This window comes from Actinia tenebrosa, unplaced genomic scaffold (genome assembly GCF_029948245.1).
Source record: "Actinia tenebrosa isolate PJP-AT-01 unplaced genomic scaffold, QUT_ActTen_1.0 PGA_scaffold3__52_contigs__length_22856419, whole genome shotgun sequence".
In the NCBI taxonomy this organism is placed as follows: Eukaryota; Metazoa; Cnidaria; class Anthozoa; order Actiniaria; family Actiniidae; genus Actinia; species Actinia tenebrosa.
This window is the reverse complement of record NW_028292580.1, coordinates 14452779-14467774: the sequence shown is the minus strand read 5'-3', so window position 1 is coordinate 14467774 and position 14996 is coordinate 14452779. Positions and strand designations below refer to the sequence as shown.

Here is a 14996-nt window from a genome sequence, read left to right as displayed (position 1 = left end):
ATGCATTCTGCCCTGTCTAGTGCCTGACTCATTTCCCCATTAGAAACTCTTGAATTAGGTAAAGTTGTAACAAAAGTCTCAATAAAAAATACAGAAAAAAAAAAAAAAAAGACGCCTTAGGCATTCATTGCTTTTTAAGGGGCTGAGCAACCTGTCTATACCCGAGCAGTTGTTGATCTATCGGTTTTGCTTTTCTTTTTTCAGAGGCAAATGCTGCTTTCAAACAACACTGACTTTATTTCACACGTGGTTCGTCTCCATGTAGTAGCAGCAGATTTGTCTATTTTTGCTCTGAACAAAACCAAAAACATCACTACTTTACAAGGCACTAATGCCATGTTTAGCATTGAAAATGTAAGTACTAAGGATTTATACATAATTTTTACAACATACTTTTGTCAGTATGAAAAATGTTTGGGTCGAAATGTCAAGGCAATTCTGTGAATGATTTTCGCATTTTTTTGTTTGTAGTAGGATTTCCCTTTTTAATAGTTTCTCCCTCCCTCTCTGTCTCTCTTTCTCTCTCACTCTCTTCCTCATTCCTTTCCTCACTCCCTCCCTCACTCCCTCCCTCCCTTCATCCTTCCCTTCTATTTCTTTCTCTCTCTGTCCCTTGCTCCCTCCCTGTAATCATTTGTGCATCACTCTCTTTCTCTCTCACTCTCTTCCTCATTCCTTTCCTTATCGCTCATCCCTCATCCCTCATCACCTCATCCCTCACTCCCTTCCTTCTCTCTATCTCTCCCTCCCTCCGTTTCCTTCCTCACTCCATCCTTGCATCCCTTTCTTTCTCTCTCACTTGCTCCCTTCCTGCATCCTTCCATCCCTTTCTCTCTCATTCACTCCCTCACTCCTCATCTTCCCTTACTCCTCCCTTCTCCCTATCTCTCTATCTCTACCTTCTTCCATTTCTCTCTTCCTGCTTCTCTCCCCCTTCCTCCCTCCTTCCCTTCTTTGTCTTCTCTACATTCCTCCCTCACTCCCTCACTCCTTCCATCCCTCCCTCCTTGCATTTCTCCCTCCTTTCCTCCCTCCCCCCTTGCATCTCTCCTTTCCTTCCTTCCTTCCTTCCTTCTTCTCTCCTTCCCTCTTCTCTCCTTCCCTCTATTTTTTTTGTCTCTCTCTCCTCCTATTCATTCCACCAGTTCACTACCTGTCTGTCTGTCTGCCTAACCTATATGTTTACACATTGTCAGGGTAACAAGTATTACAGCCTGGCAGGCTCAGCTACAAAGGCCAGGATCATTGCATCAGATTTCCTTGCTGGTAATGGTATCATACACATTGTGGATAAAGTTCTGTGGTACCCTGGAAATTATACGCTAACACATACGGTAAAAATAAATTATTTATGAGAACTTTGATCTTAGTAATTTCCCATTCATCCATTCATCCTGTCAAAACATTAATTCCTTTGAATAATCGTTAATTTTCGTTGCATTCTTTTGATTTTTTATTCACTGCATCAATCACTCAATTGTTAGTTCCATCGTTTGGTTGGTTAGCTGGTCGGTGGGTTGGTCATTTTTTCATTTGCCATTGATCGTTCAGTTTTCATTTGTTTACTCATTGTAATTCTCATTGTTTTTTTCAACTTCAGCAAACATTGTTAGAAATTATTCAACGTCAAAAAAAATATGAGCAGTTTTCAAGGCTGCTTGAGGTATGTTGTTTGGATGACTGAAAACCGTATACTTATTTTAAACTTAACTATTTGCAACTTAAAAGATGCAAGAGTTTTGAGAGTTTTGGGTGGATCATGGTAGATAGTAGAGAGTTTTAGATTGACTTTTTTTCTCCCCGCAAACGGTAAACGTGACCACGTTTTCATCGTTTTTCTGTATTTTACTTTACCTTTTACAAACCTTCTCACCAAAGACAAATATTCTTTTGTTTTTCTACTACTTGGACTTTTTTTGCGATTCTTTTTCAGTAATTTAAAATAATTTTTAAATGGTCAACTGACGTTTCACGTTTGCCGTGAACGTAAATCTAAAACTCTAGTAAGCTTTTCCTTACTCCCCAGAAATCTAAGTTAAGTCCCAATAGACCTCTTTACCTTGGGTATAATGTTTTCCAATATCAGATCCTGTGTCATTCTCGTGGGAATACAGTTCTTTGTTGCAGTTGTATCCATATTCATGTGTCTTCTCATGCATAACTGTTAAACAAAGAAATAATTAACTCTCACTAGTAAATGACATGTGGTCTGAAATAGTCAAACATTTTGCACAGGGTAAAGACGTTTTTAAAGGTGCAACAAGGGCCAAGAAGTTTCACGAACATATGAAAGATAAAAGTTTAAAATTACGAAATAAAAAAAATTAAATTAAATTTAAAAAATCAAAAAAAAAATCCGAGCAATTCGTCATTTTTCGTATCCTAATACCTTATCTCCAGAGCTAACTGTCATCCTAATATCAATATTATTAGTCTGGATTCCATGGATGCCATTTGACTCTATTTATTTCTTTTACATCACTTCATATTGTCTTATTTTATAGCTGTCTGGAGTAACGAGCTATCTTACTGGTGTTCGTGGTGTAACTCTCCTGATTCCAGACAACAGCCCTTTTCTACAGCTGGACAATATAACTCTATCCTACCTGACAACCACAGAAGAGGTAGCAGTCTTTCTATTTAACAAATTTTATTTAAGATTGTTTTTTGCTTTGGTTTCTAGTTTTCTTTGCCATTCATTATTGTCGAGCCAAATTTGGGACAAGTTTTTAAAAATGGTGCCAAAAAACCTCTGTCATCTTGCACCCACAAATTCAGCCCATGACCTTAAGGCACCATGATGTCAGCCAGGAAGGGGGGGGGAGGTACTCCCCTATATTCGATATACGGGTATGTGCCGCCAAACAGGGTATGGTTTTCAGCGATTCTACTCTGGAACAGGGTATATAAAATCGCTCTCGCTCTGGGACAGGGTATATGAAATCACACTCTCTCCTCTCTGGAACGGGGTATCTATTTTCGCACTACCGGGAAAGGTTATGGTTTTCAGCAATCTTGCTCTGGAACAGGGTATGAATTTCAGCAATTTTACTCTGGAACAGAATCAGGGTTCAGTGGGCTCAGCGGCACATCCCTACCCTAAACGGACAAGAGTACCCCCCACCCCCTCCCAGGATGTCAGCCCATTGTTTATTTACTTATTTATTTACTTTTATTTCTATTTTTTAAATCTTTGCTTCGATAAATCAAAGGTGACATTTTTCTGACTTTCTAATTTTCCAGGGAAAGATTAAACTTCGGTCTCTTCTTAAGAATCACGTCATACAAAGCCAGGTAAGGGAATGATGTTCATGATCCTTCCTAGTATCATACCATGATGATAAGATGACTTGTACTAAATGGTGTACTTGTAGGATGATGTATAGTTAGTGAACACGCGTACGAGCATTGATAATCTAAATATTTACTCTACTATCAATCTAAATATTAATCTTTAATTAAGGCAATCCTAAACCCAATAATAATCATGAATGTGATCTTTAAATTTAGGTTTTAAGGCTAGGGTTAGGGTTAGGCTAGGGTTAGGGTTAGGCTAGGGTTAGGGTTAGGGTTAGGCTAGGGTTAGGGTTAGGGTTAGGGTTAGGGTTAGGGTTATTAGTGCTATTATTTATCTTGATATTAATATTAATATTAGTTTTTATCGTAATATTATTCGTAATTCTGGTATGAATGGCTGGAACTAGGGTTTAAGGCTAGGGTTAGGGTTTTGCTAGGGTTAGAATAACCCTAACTTAAATTTCATCCTAATCCTAATATTAATGCTATTATTTATCTTGATACAAATAATAATTTTAATTTTAATTATTATTTTAATTATTATATTAATCGTAATAGGTGTAGGGTTAATATAAGGGTTAAAGTAACTACTTTATACACACTTTTGTATAGAACGGTCTGAACCCAGGTGAATGAATATATATCGTAATGTTATGATCATCCTGGTGGATGTAATCCTGAGAGGGGATTTGATGGGACTGATTTTGACAACCTGAACGGAAGTGCGCACAGCTGTTTCGGTGTTGTGGGCGATGTTATTGTTTCTAATAAGCCCATTATACGGAGCCGGTAAGTGAATTGATCGGTTTAGTGAATGATGCTCAAACTTGGTAAACCAACTCTCCAGTACAAGTCGTTGACCCACAACACTGAAACAGCGACGCGCACTCATTAGACCGACGCCGCTAATTACGCAAATCCAGGTAATTAGGCTATTGTTATCGTGACAGTATAAATATGATCAATCTGACTTTACTCTTCACTTGACTCTGAAGATGACTTCCGCTCAGGTTGTCGAAACGTCAGTCACATCAAACAGTCCTTCTCAGGACTGCATCCACCCGAATGATCATAATACTTCGATAAACATTACTACACACTCCACCACACACTACGTATACCAACCAACAGCCAAAGAAAGGAAAATGACCAAGCATATTAATATATGGTTCTTCTTTCTTTAGTTTGGCTTGCAGGTTACTGACCTGATGTCCCTGCTTCGCGTCACATCTATCGAGGGAGAGTCAATCACTGTCCAGCGAACCCCACAGGTAAGACCGTAAGGCTCACACAGGTCCTTGAAAACTCCTAGAATTTAAGATTTCCTTATACTGTGCGGGCACACTAACCGGGACCACTTGAATAAAACTGACCAATCAAAAAACAGTAAACTAGACAGAGATTTGAACTGATAACAACGTTAGCCAATCAGATTGTCGCGTTCTCAAGCTCTTATTAAATCAATACGCTATCTGATTGGCTGGTGAAAAATAATGAAGTAATGTCACAATATGATTGGTTAATGGTAATAGTTTATCAAAGTGGTCCCGGTATCCACAAAGTAAAAACTACTTAAATTTGACTTCTTTTTTAATTTTTTTTTAAAGACCTTGATTTTTTAAATCAAAATATCCTTGAATTTACATTACTCATCCTTGAAAAATAAAGCAATTGTCATATACTATAATAAATTTGATAATATAATATTGGATTCCTGGTATTAGTGAAGACTTCCTGGAATAAGGGAAAATGGTCTGCGAAAAGATGTAAATTCATGTGCAACAAAAGAACAGGAATAGAAGACAATACAATATATACAATATTTAGGGGTTAGAGACTGATGTGAGTGTTTTGCACGAATACACACATGCGCTGACTGTACAATTAACAATGAACGAGAAATTTTCAATTTCCCAATTCATTTTTCAATTGACAGGGAGCTATTGTATTTGGTGGGAAGTCCCAGATACTCGAGTCTAACATCTTAGCAAGAGACGGAATAATCCACAGAGTCAGTGGTTTGTTGGTACCAGACGATATTCAGCCTTTGCTACCAAATTATGAATATACGTACCAGAACACATCAGCAAAGGTTAGTAAACAACCCATGAAATTAAAAAGAAAAATGGGAAAGAAAGGTGACAATGTCTCGTTAAAAACCAGTTGAGTCATCGACTAGATGTTTCGAAACAAATCGTATAGTTCATTTGTAAGGGCATGAAGCCGGCAAAACAAGACTAAACACTTACCGCAATCGTACCGCAATAAATACCATATTTTTTCTCTTCTTGGCGAGTTAATAGCAAAAATCTAATTTAGATATCTACTAAGAATATATTTCTTGCAAAGAAAGGGGATTTCTATCGTTATTTAGTGCGCTAACTTTCCTTTTATCACCAAAAAAAATATCCAAATCCGCCATCTTTTTTTGCATTCTCGCATAGCTAAAATCCTGTAGAATGCCAGCCACAATGGCCGATTTGATCACGTGACCTCTTAGTGCAAGTCGTCAATTGTTTATTTCATTATTTTTTAGTCTGTGTGTTACCGATGCGACACCATTCCTGGTTTCCCTAACAAAGGATGTCCTGGCGGCTATATTCCTACAGTAAGTGTGTCCTGTATCATTGAACGGCATTATATCAACAACTGATCATATAAAATGATCGTACGCAGCTCTGTCCAACGTTTTCTGACAGGTTTGAGAAACCGCATACAAAACAGCAATGCACAACCAAATCTGCTGCTGTTGCTTGGAGCGATTCAAACACCATGTCTATATTTGACGCAACATTGTTGGCAGCATCTAATGTTTTCCGTCCATTTTCCGTCCACCTTTTGTTGCGCACCCGTTCAAACGCTTTCTGAAGTTGTAAACGTGCATGACTTCCTTGAATTTAAAATCTCGATATCTGGTATCTTGAGATCTCATTTTTGCCCGCCATTTCCGCACACCTTTTTGCGCGTGCCGTTCAAACACTTTTGCAATGATGTCAAATGCGAGCATGCCTCCCGTCGTTTTGACATCTCTATATCTGGTAGCCAAGACACCGCGCACACTCTTTTGACTTCATTTCAAATTTTGCAGACAAAGTTTGTGAGCTGTGTTTTTAGTCTCTCAACACCCAGAGGGCGATACTCATTCAAGGGATGCAAGGTGTCTGATTGTATCAAAACCACCAAGGTACATTCTTACTGTTGTTATCGTTAAAGGGGGTTTCAAGGCATCAAGTTATTAGGAAATTTCCCCTCTGGGAAATTACAGGGTTTTTTCCCGACTAACAACATGACTGCATGGAATCGTTTATGCAAGGTGTCTGATTGTATCAAAACCACCAAGGTACATTCTTACTGTTGTTATCGTTAAAGGGGGTTTCAAGGCATCAAGTTATTAGGAAATTTCCCCTCTGGGAAATTACAGGGTTTTTTCCCGACTAACAACATGACTGCATGGAATCGTTTATTCAGTACTTCTTAGGTTTATTTGGTTTCCCACAGAGCCTTCTCTAAAGGCGAGGACAGACGGTGCAACATTGCACGCAACAAATTTGAATCGGGGTGACACACGTTGCAATAAAATCACGCAACATCCCTTGTGTCAGCATGATATGCTAAGAAATTTGGACAGCGATTATAAATTTAGTGCAAGCTGATTGGCTGGAAATTTTAATATGTTGCACGCAGTGTTGCAGCCCTGTTCACAGGAAGAAATTTCTTGCGCGCAGTGTTGCAAGAGTAGAGCGCGATTCAACTTCAGATTTGTTACATGCAATGTTGCATGCAACAAGTTTCAGGGTTAGACACACACTGCAACAGTCCTGTTGCATGCAATGTTGTGTGCAATGTTGCACCGTGTATCCTTACCATAAGGGTGCTTGAGCTCAGGCGATTGTACATGAATGTGAACTGCAAATGAATATTACCATAATCATAGCCACAATCTAACCGTTATAATTTAACCGGCTCTGTGGGTTGGGGACCGGTCTGTTGTGCATGACGCTCAGAGTCTAAAACAATCTGACTAGAAGGTTCTGCATTTGCTTGCAAATTCTTATACCTTCGCCATGTACCGGAGTATGACAAGCACAAAGAGGCCATGTTGGGGTTTTAGGATTATGGATTAAGAGTTTTTAGAGAAGAGAAACAGATTATAGACCTATCCCGAATTCGCTTGACTGACCACGAAACAATGGTTTGAAGTCGAAACTGAACTTGATTCTTTTATTTATCAAGTGCAACCTCGACTTGAAACCATTGTTTCGTGACCAGTCAAGCGAATTCGGGATAGGTCAATTGGCCACTAAATTTATGGATTATTGATTACTTGTATTGCATTTTTAAATTACGGATTTTTTTAGGTCATTAATTTAGAGATGCACTGGTTTATAAAACTGGAATACAGATTGTTTCTAAAGAAATTTCCAGGGTTATGCATTTTTCAGGCCCCCTTCCTCTCTCCCGCTAACAAAACCGTAAAATGGCGGTTCCATCTCATTTGGTGACGTTATCACAAACAGCACAACCATTACGACAATCTCTTCAATCCTACATTTGACTCATATCGCCTCTCTCTCTTTTTTATTACCACGATACAATGTTTTTTTAGATGAAAGATTGTAGCCGTGGTTTCTATGGCAGCACGTGTCGGCCGTGCCCAGGACCAATAGGAAAGCCATGTAATCTGCATGGAAGGGTACGTTTTTCTCTCATCAGATGAGCAGGAAAGACCCCTTGACAGGACCATGACAGGAGGCAGGAACAATTGATTCTGGTCTATTGTGATTTACATCAGAAAGGATTCAGTTACCCAGGGAGAAAAGACTCTATTGTTATGCCCCCTGTCATGGCTGCCATCACGTGATGGTGCAAAGCCTCTATAGAAGTGAGCGTTAAACGACAAAAGTTGTTTTGGCTGATTGTTATTTGAATTGCCAACCAGAAATCTATTGGACAATACAACAAAGCAAAGGGACAAAACCTTGATTAAAATGGCTGACACATTTACATTACAATGGCAATGTTTATGAACATCATGTCCAGCTATTAGAAGTTGTCAAGGCCACATGGCAAATAAGAAAACAGTACATATTTGCTATGTATGCAATATGGTGGAAGATACCCACTTGAATAATGCGCACAGCTTGTGGACAAATGCGGCATTGAAATTTCGTTATTAAATAGTCCTTCTTGACTGCAATCAAATATTTTTAATCTTGCCCAGCCAAACAATCCATGGATGCTTTGCAGTGAAACTCTTTCTCGTTTAATCTCCCCCACTATTATTTCTCATTTCAGTGTGAAGATAAGATGGCAGGAAATGGAATGTGTACCTGTCAGTCGTCATTCATCGGTACAGCCTGTGAACAATGTGCCAATATTAAGATGTTCGGACCGTCGTGTAACGATAGTGAGTACAAATTGAACATCATACAGTTTATTTTTTAGTTGGTTTAAGCTACGATTGGGTGGAAGGAAAACTCTGGACTCAAGGGTGTCGGAAACCCAATAGATCCCTTGCATTGATTTCCGAGAGGAATTGTTCTAGGGGACAAAACAATAGGCCATCTTTTTTTATGCACAAAAATCCATTGTTTTGTTTCCCAGAACAACTCCTCTTGGGACTCAGTGCAAGGGGTCTATAGACTTTTGTTTACAGTAATCGAATCTGAGACCCCAGAGGTGAGAGGCACTACTGCCACAGCACCTTTAATTATCTTAATAGAGACGTTTTGAATGGACATACGTGCTATAAATCCATTGACTTGACAGTCTATTGTCACTCTATAGCATGCACCTGTGTACATGGATTGTGTGACAGTGGTATAAATCCATTGACTTGACAGTCTATTATCACTCTATAGCATGCACCTGTGTACATGGATTGTGTGACAGTGATATAAATCCATTGACTTGACAATCTATTATCACTCTATAGCATGCACCTGTGTACATGGATTGTGTGACAGTGATATAAATCCATTGACTTGACAATCTATTATCACTCTATAGCATGCACCTGTGTACATGGATTGTGTGACAGTGATATAAATCCATTGACTTGACAATCTATTATCACTCTATAGCATGCACCTGTGTACATGGATTGTGTGACAGTGGTATAAATCCATTAACTTAGCAATCTATTGTCACTCTATAGCATGCACCTGTGTACATAGATTGTGTGACAGTGGTATAAATCCATGGACTTGACAGTCTATTGTCACTCTATAGCATGCACCTGTGTACATGGATTGTGTGACAGTGGTATAAATCCATTAACTTAGCAATCTATTGTCACTCTATAGCATGCACCTGTGTACATGGATTGTGTGACAGTGGTATCGCCGGTAACGGCACCTGTAAACCAAACTCTTGTAAACTTGGTTACCATGGAAATAACTGCGACATAACAGATAAACCATGCTCCGGTTTGTCGTCTCGTCGGTGTCATATTCATGCGCACTGTGTCAACGAGAATGGAGCAGATATGTAAGTACCTATAAAAATAGTGAATGTATTTTCTAACATTCTTTCCATGTACTTTTCATTTACATTTTTTACATTTAATTTTTGCTTCAAAATGCTTGGGTTTCTGATATTTTTAGAACTCAAGGGCCGAGGAACGAGTAGAATATTCTAGAACTTACCCTGACCATGGGTATAGTAAAGTTAATGGTTGTTGAGGGGCGTAGACAGGGGGGCTAAGGGGCCAGGGTCCCCATTCTTAGCAACAAGATGGCTGCTGTTTAGAATGTGTACGATAATTTTTAAATCCCCGTCCCTAAGCTTTTCAAAATTAAACCGTAAAACGTAATGCCTGTTCTTTCTTTTTTACTTCCTTGGTTGCTTTGTTGCTTGGTTGCTTGGTTGCTTGGTTGCTTGGTTGCTTGGTTGCTTGGTTGCTTGGTTGCTTGGTTGCTTGGTTGCTTGGTTGCTTGGTTGCTTGGTTGCTTGGTTGCTTGGTTGCTTGGTTGCTTGGTTGCTTGGTTGCTTGGTTGCTTGGTTGCTTGGTTGCTTGGTTGCTTGGTTGCTTGGTTGCTTGGTTGCTTGATTGCTTGGTTGCTTGGTTGCTTGGTTGCTTGGTTGCTTGGTTGCTTGGTTGCTTGGTTGCTTGGTTGCTTGGTTGCTTGGTTGCTTGGTTGCTTGGTTTGCTTGGTTGCTTGGTTGCTTGGTTGCTTGTTGCTGGGTTGCTTGGTTGCTTTGGTTGATTGGTTCTTGGTTGCTTGGTTGCTTGGTTCTTGGTTGATTGGTGTGCTTTAATTCCTCCTTCCTTCAGGAGTAGGCAATAAAAAATAACTACACCGACTCACCATCATCTTGGTTCTTTCTTTCTTTCTTTCTTTCTTTCTTTCTTTCTTTCTTCTTTCTTTCTTTCTTTCTTTCTTTCTTTCTTTCTTTCTTTCTTTCTTTCTTTCTTTCTTTCTTTCTTTCTTCTTTCTTTCTTTCTTTCTTTCTTTCTTCCTTTTTTTTTCTTGAATTCCCCACCCCCCTCGGGAAATCTCAACCTCGGTAAATAGCAAAGATAACCTAGACAACCAGTAATAAACTATTTATTTTTTAGATGCAAATGTAATCCTGGATACGAGGGGTCGGGGGAGTTCTGCTCTGTAATTGATCCTTGTACCAAACCAAACAGAGGTGGATGCCACAAAGACGTAAGTGTTGATCGTCCATGATTTTAATACAATTAAATAGGAATTGCAAGCGCTATAGTTTCTTGGCGGGTGATACATGAGTGTTTTTAAAAAGAAGCAGAAGTACCTAACTAATTCATAACTAGTCATGGACTTCTGGAAGATGCTGGTATTAGTTTGTGCGCGTAACGAAAAATTCAGTGTTTAGCCATTGAAATGTCTGAGCTCGCAGGATATCGAAAACAGCAGTAACGGCACGCTGCGATCGTAAGATTTTTTAGTCACACGAAATCTGCTCTAACTTAAGTATGGTGATGACGACCAACGTGCTTTTTGTTTTAGGCGTCATGCATCATGACAGGACCAGGCACCAATAACTGTACATGTGATCGTGGTTCCCGTGGTGACGGTGTAGTCTGCGTAGTGGTAGACCCGTGTAAAGAGGGAGCTCAACTTAGTTGTCATCTTCATGCTGGCTGCAGGTTCACTGGACCCGGACAGGTTGGTTTGAGCATATATTGCTTGGTATCAATCAAAGGAATGAATCTTGTTTCCAGCCTACGATGACAGGCAAACATTGCCCGTCATGTGCTATAAACCAGAGGGTATTCTATTGCTTGGTATCAATCAGCTGAATGAATCTTGTTACCAGCCTACAATGACAGGCAAACACTGCCCGTCATGTGCTATAAACCAGAGAGTTTATTCTATTGCTTGATTTCAATCAGCTGAATGAATCTTGTTACCAGCCCACGATAACAGGCAAACACTGCCCATCATGTGCTATAAACCAGAAAGTATTCTATTGCTTGGTATTAACCAGTTGAATCGTGAATATTTATCTTTGGATTGTTTATTTTAGAGCTCATGTGTGTGTAAGTCAGGGTACACTGGCAGTGGACGAGACTGTACTGAGATCAACAACTGTCTTGTGAGCAATGGAGGATGTTCTCCCAAGGTGTGTTTAAAGTATCATAGCATAAGAAACAATTCATCAACCCATCGTTGTACTTCCCATGATTGTTATTTTTTTATTGACGCAAGAACATACCTTTTTTCAAATAAAATGAAATAAATCAATGGATCAATGAAACAAGAACAGGAGTTTTTGAATGAAAATTAGCAAGTATCGTTAAAATGTTTTCTTTTTTCCCCGAAGGCCAAGTGCAGCCGTGTGGGGCCTGGGCAGCACAACTGTACTTGTTTCTATGGTTACATAGGCAATGGCTACGCTTGCCTTGGTTCTGTTGCTAAGGTAGGTCAATATAAACATTTCAGAAGCTCTTTTTATGAACTGTGACTTAAAAGGGATTGGATGTCTGTCACTGGGTTGTATTCTTGTTTTGCGTATGACGTCATGGTCGCCATGTTGAAGAACGTTAGCAAATGTTTTGGAACTTTTATAGTTTGTCATATCAATAGATCCCTTGCAACACGTCGGAATGCAGCTCAATTTGGTGGACATAACAATAGGTTTCCAGTTCCAGTTCACGGGTTTTTAACAAATAAAACCACAGGTAGCCCAAGCTTGGTTTCTGTGGTGTCCTGTCATAAGGAAATGTATGGAGATTCATCAAAAATTTCAATAAAATCATTGAAACGTGAAACAAAGCCTTTAAATTTTACCCGATCATTGAGAAATAGCACTTCTTTCGCTCTGCGTGGTTATTTTTTGAATTTAGCCCGTTTTAAGATTTTTTCCCCCACCAGTAAGAAATAAGAGAAGGTTGGAAACTCGAGTCCCAAAAGCGAACCATCACGGGTCTTTGAAACCTCGTACCTCTTCGAATTTTCTTTCCAGCGCCAAATTTTAGTCATGACCCTTCTCTCACATCCCTATAGAACCGAGAAAGTCGCATTAGTCTTCGCGTCTTTAAGCCATGAAATTTGCCTGTATTCACATACTACCTCGCTTGTTCTGACCCGTACTTGGAGCTCACTGTACACCAGCTCAACGGATTTCTTTCGGCAACCGACCCAAGCTTGGGCTACCTGTGATAAAACAGCTTTTTTTGTGCTTCGCTCAGTATGTAATACAGCACGCAGGAAGTGACGTAAGCACGAAAGAGGTGTAAGGAGATGCACGAGCCGTATATGCGAGTGCTTACGGCGCTTTCTAAGTGATTTATTACTGAATGGAGCACGGAAAAAGCTGTTTTATTCATTTTATTCGTTTTATTATATAGCTAATATATATATTTTTGGTATTGAATTTATTTGCGCAAAAAGAAAGACGGTCGCAGGATCTAGCAGCACTTCGCCCGCGCGGATGGCGTCAGCACTGTGCTCCGTTCACTAATAAATCACAGTTTTCGACCAATCGGCGCGCGCGTACTATCTTAACTATATAATAAATTTGGATGTTGATTTTGTTCTAGGTCATAGAAGACGATAGTCGACTGACATCCCTGTACAAGTTCATCAAGGTAAGATGAGATCAGTTCTTTATTACGAATTTAGTACAATTGAAGGGCTTGCAATGGACGACGTCCTATACCGTTTTTAAATCGAGGTGCTCTTTTAACAGCGGGGTTCATTTTGACACAACTTCTCGTTTTAAAGGTAGTAGGGTCACTTAACCTGTTGTACAATGAACCACTAAGAATGCAAGTAGTTAAGGAACGGAAAAAGACCACTCTTCTTTCCCGACCTATCTCATCCCTCTCCTTGTTAACCGGGTTTAACGTCGTGTGATTGCAGAAAGCCCATTTAGAGTACTTCCTATCTATGGAGGAGATGAACTTCACCGTGTTCGCGCCATCAAATGAAGCACTTAATAGTCTTGATCCGGGTGATAGTGTATACTGGAGCCAGTCTACTGACAGATTGGTTTACTTGATACGGTAAGGAAATACCCATATACACTCTGTAAATACGAAGGACAACGTTATAGCATAGCAACAGAGGTTTAGAGAAATGTCTCACATAGCGGCAAGAAAAACGTATGACCCTATTTGGCCCAGTGGTACTCCTGAATGTCTAACTTGTCTGTCTGCACGTCTTTCATTGGTGTATATATTTATTTACATTGTTATAGGCACCATCTGGCGAACATCTCCTACTCTTCAAGGACGTTAATAAACCTGACATCCTTACTAGTCATGAATGGACTGAGCCTGAACATCACTCAGAAAAACAATGTGGTAAGTAGCGCCATTCTTTAATTAGGAATCTCCCACACCACTTTGACTTTCAAATATGCTTTTTTTTTCTAATGCTTTTTTGTTAGACACTTTAGTGGTTTCCTTATTCCAACGGTGTATTGGAATGCAATATTTCCTTGCAACAGAACCTGCATTTTAATGCTTTCTTGCTAAACTTTTTAGTGGTCCTGCACCTACACCACTTGAACTATCAAATATTAAATCTTGCATTAGTTGAAACACTTTAGTGGTTTCCTTATTGCAACGTTGCATTGAATGCAATGTTTTCCTGCAACCAAAAATGGGTTTCTTGCTGCAATAACAATACTCACATTGCACTGGGTTCTCATTGATTGCTACATTTCTAAGAATGTTTAATTCTAACAAGCTATTTTATCGTATGTATACATGTGTAAATATCAGGTTATATTAAACGATGGAGCCCGTATTACACAAGCAGACATCGGAGCAGCTAATGGAATGGTCCATATCATTGACAAGGTATGCGCAATCTTTAAAAAATTCCCGTACGGATTTTTACTAAAGGGGTTTCATTTTCCAGGATAATTATTTCCCCTTGAATCTGGGCACATTGATAAACACTATCGGTTGGAATTGACCATTCTTTTCTTTCTTTTTGCTTATGCATTTCAGGTTCTCGTGCCACAACGCCTGCCCTCAGAACCAGTACTTTCAAATGTTTCACAAGTTCTTGCTAATCTGAAGGAATTCTCCGACTTGAACCAATTTTTGAAGGTATTTAAAACCCTCTTTGCTTTGCGCACAAAACATATGGTAACCGGGCACAGTGATTAGTCGAGTTGGGTATCCCTGTGTTATGATTGGTTCGTAGAAAAAGCCATTTGAACGCCGCAGTTAATTGATTGATTCCTCCGGTTTTCCTCTCTCCAAAAAAACCCCA

The 14996-nt window shown here is 39.5% G+C and overlaps 1 protein-coding gene across 1 annotated transcript in view; it reads left to right on the top strand.

Annotated features, from left to right (window-relative positions):
- Window positions 1-14996, top strand: part of LOC116305391 (stabilin-2) — a 67938-nt gene that overhangs the window by 9061 nt on the left and 43881 nt on the right. The window contains exons 11-31 of the mRNA XM_089035471.1: window positions 205-354; window positions 1197-1334; window positions 1601-1663; window positions 2505-2624; window positions 3244-3294; window positions 4482-4568; window positions 5234-5389; window positions 5834-5905; window positions 6386-6481; window positions 7904-7990; window positions 8593-8704; window positions 9603-9786; window positions 10859-10952; window positions 11274-11432; window positions 11794-11889; window positions 12091-12186; window positions 13310-13357; window positions 13632-13774; window positions 13969-14074; window positions 14498-14575; window positions 14729-14830. Of these exons, the coding sequence (XP_088891597.1) occupies window positions 205-354; window positions 1197-1334; window positions 1601-1663; window positions 2505-2624; window positions 3244-3294; window positions 4482-4568; window positions 5234-5389; window positions 5834-5905; window positions 6386-6481; window positions 7904-7990; window positions 8593-8704; window positions 9603-9786; window positions 10859-10952; window positions 11274-11432; window positions 11794-11889; window positions 12091-12186; window positions 13310-13357; window positions 13632-13774; window positions 13969-14074; window positions 14498-14575; window positions 14729-14830 (2238 nt within the window). The remainder of the gene's footprint in view (window positions 1-204; window positions 355-1196; window positions 1335-1600; window positions 1664-2504; window positions 2625-3243; window positions 3295-4481; window positions 4569-5233; window positions 5390-5833; window positions 5906-6385; window positions 6482-7903; window positions 7991-8592; window positions 8705-9602; window positions 9787-10858; window positions 10953-11273; window positions 11433-11793; window positions 11890-12090; window positions 12187-13309; window positions 13358-13631; window positions 13775-13968; window positions 14075-14497; window positions 14576-14728; window positions 14831-14996) is intronic.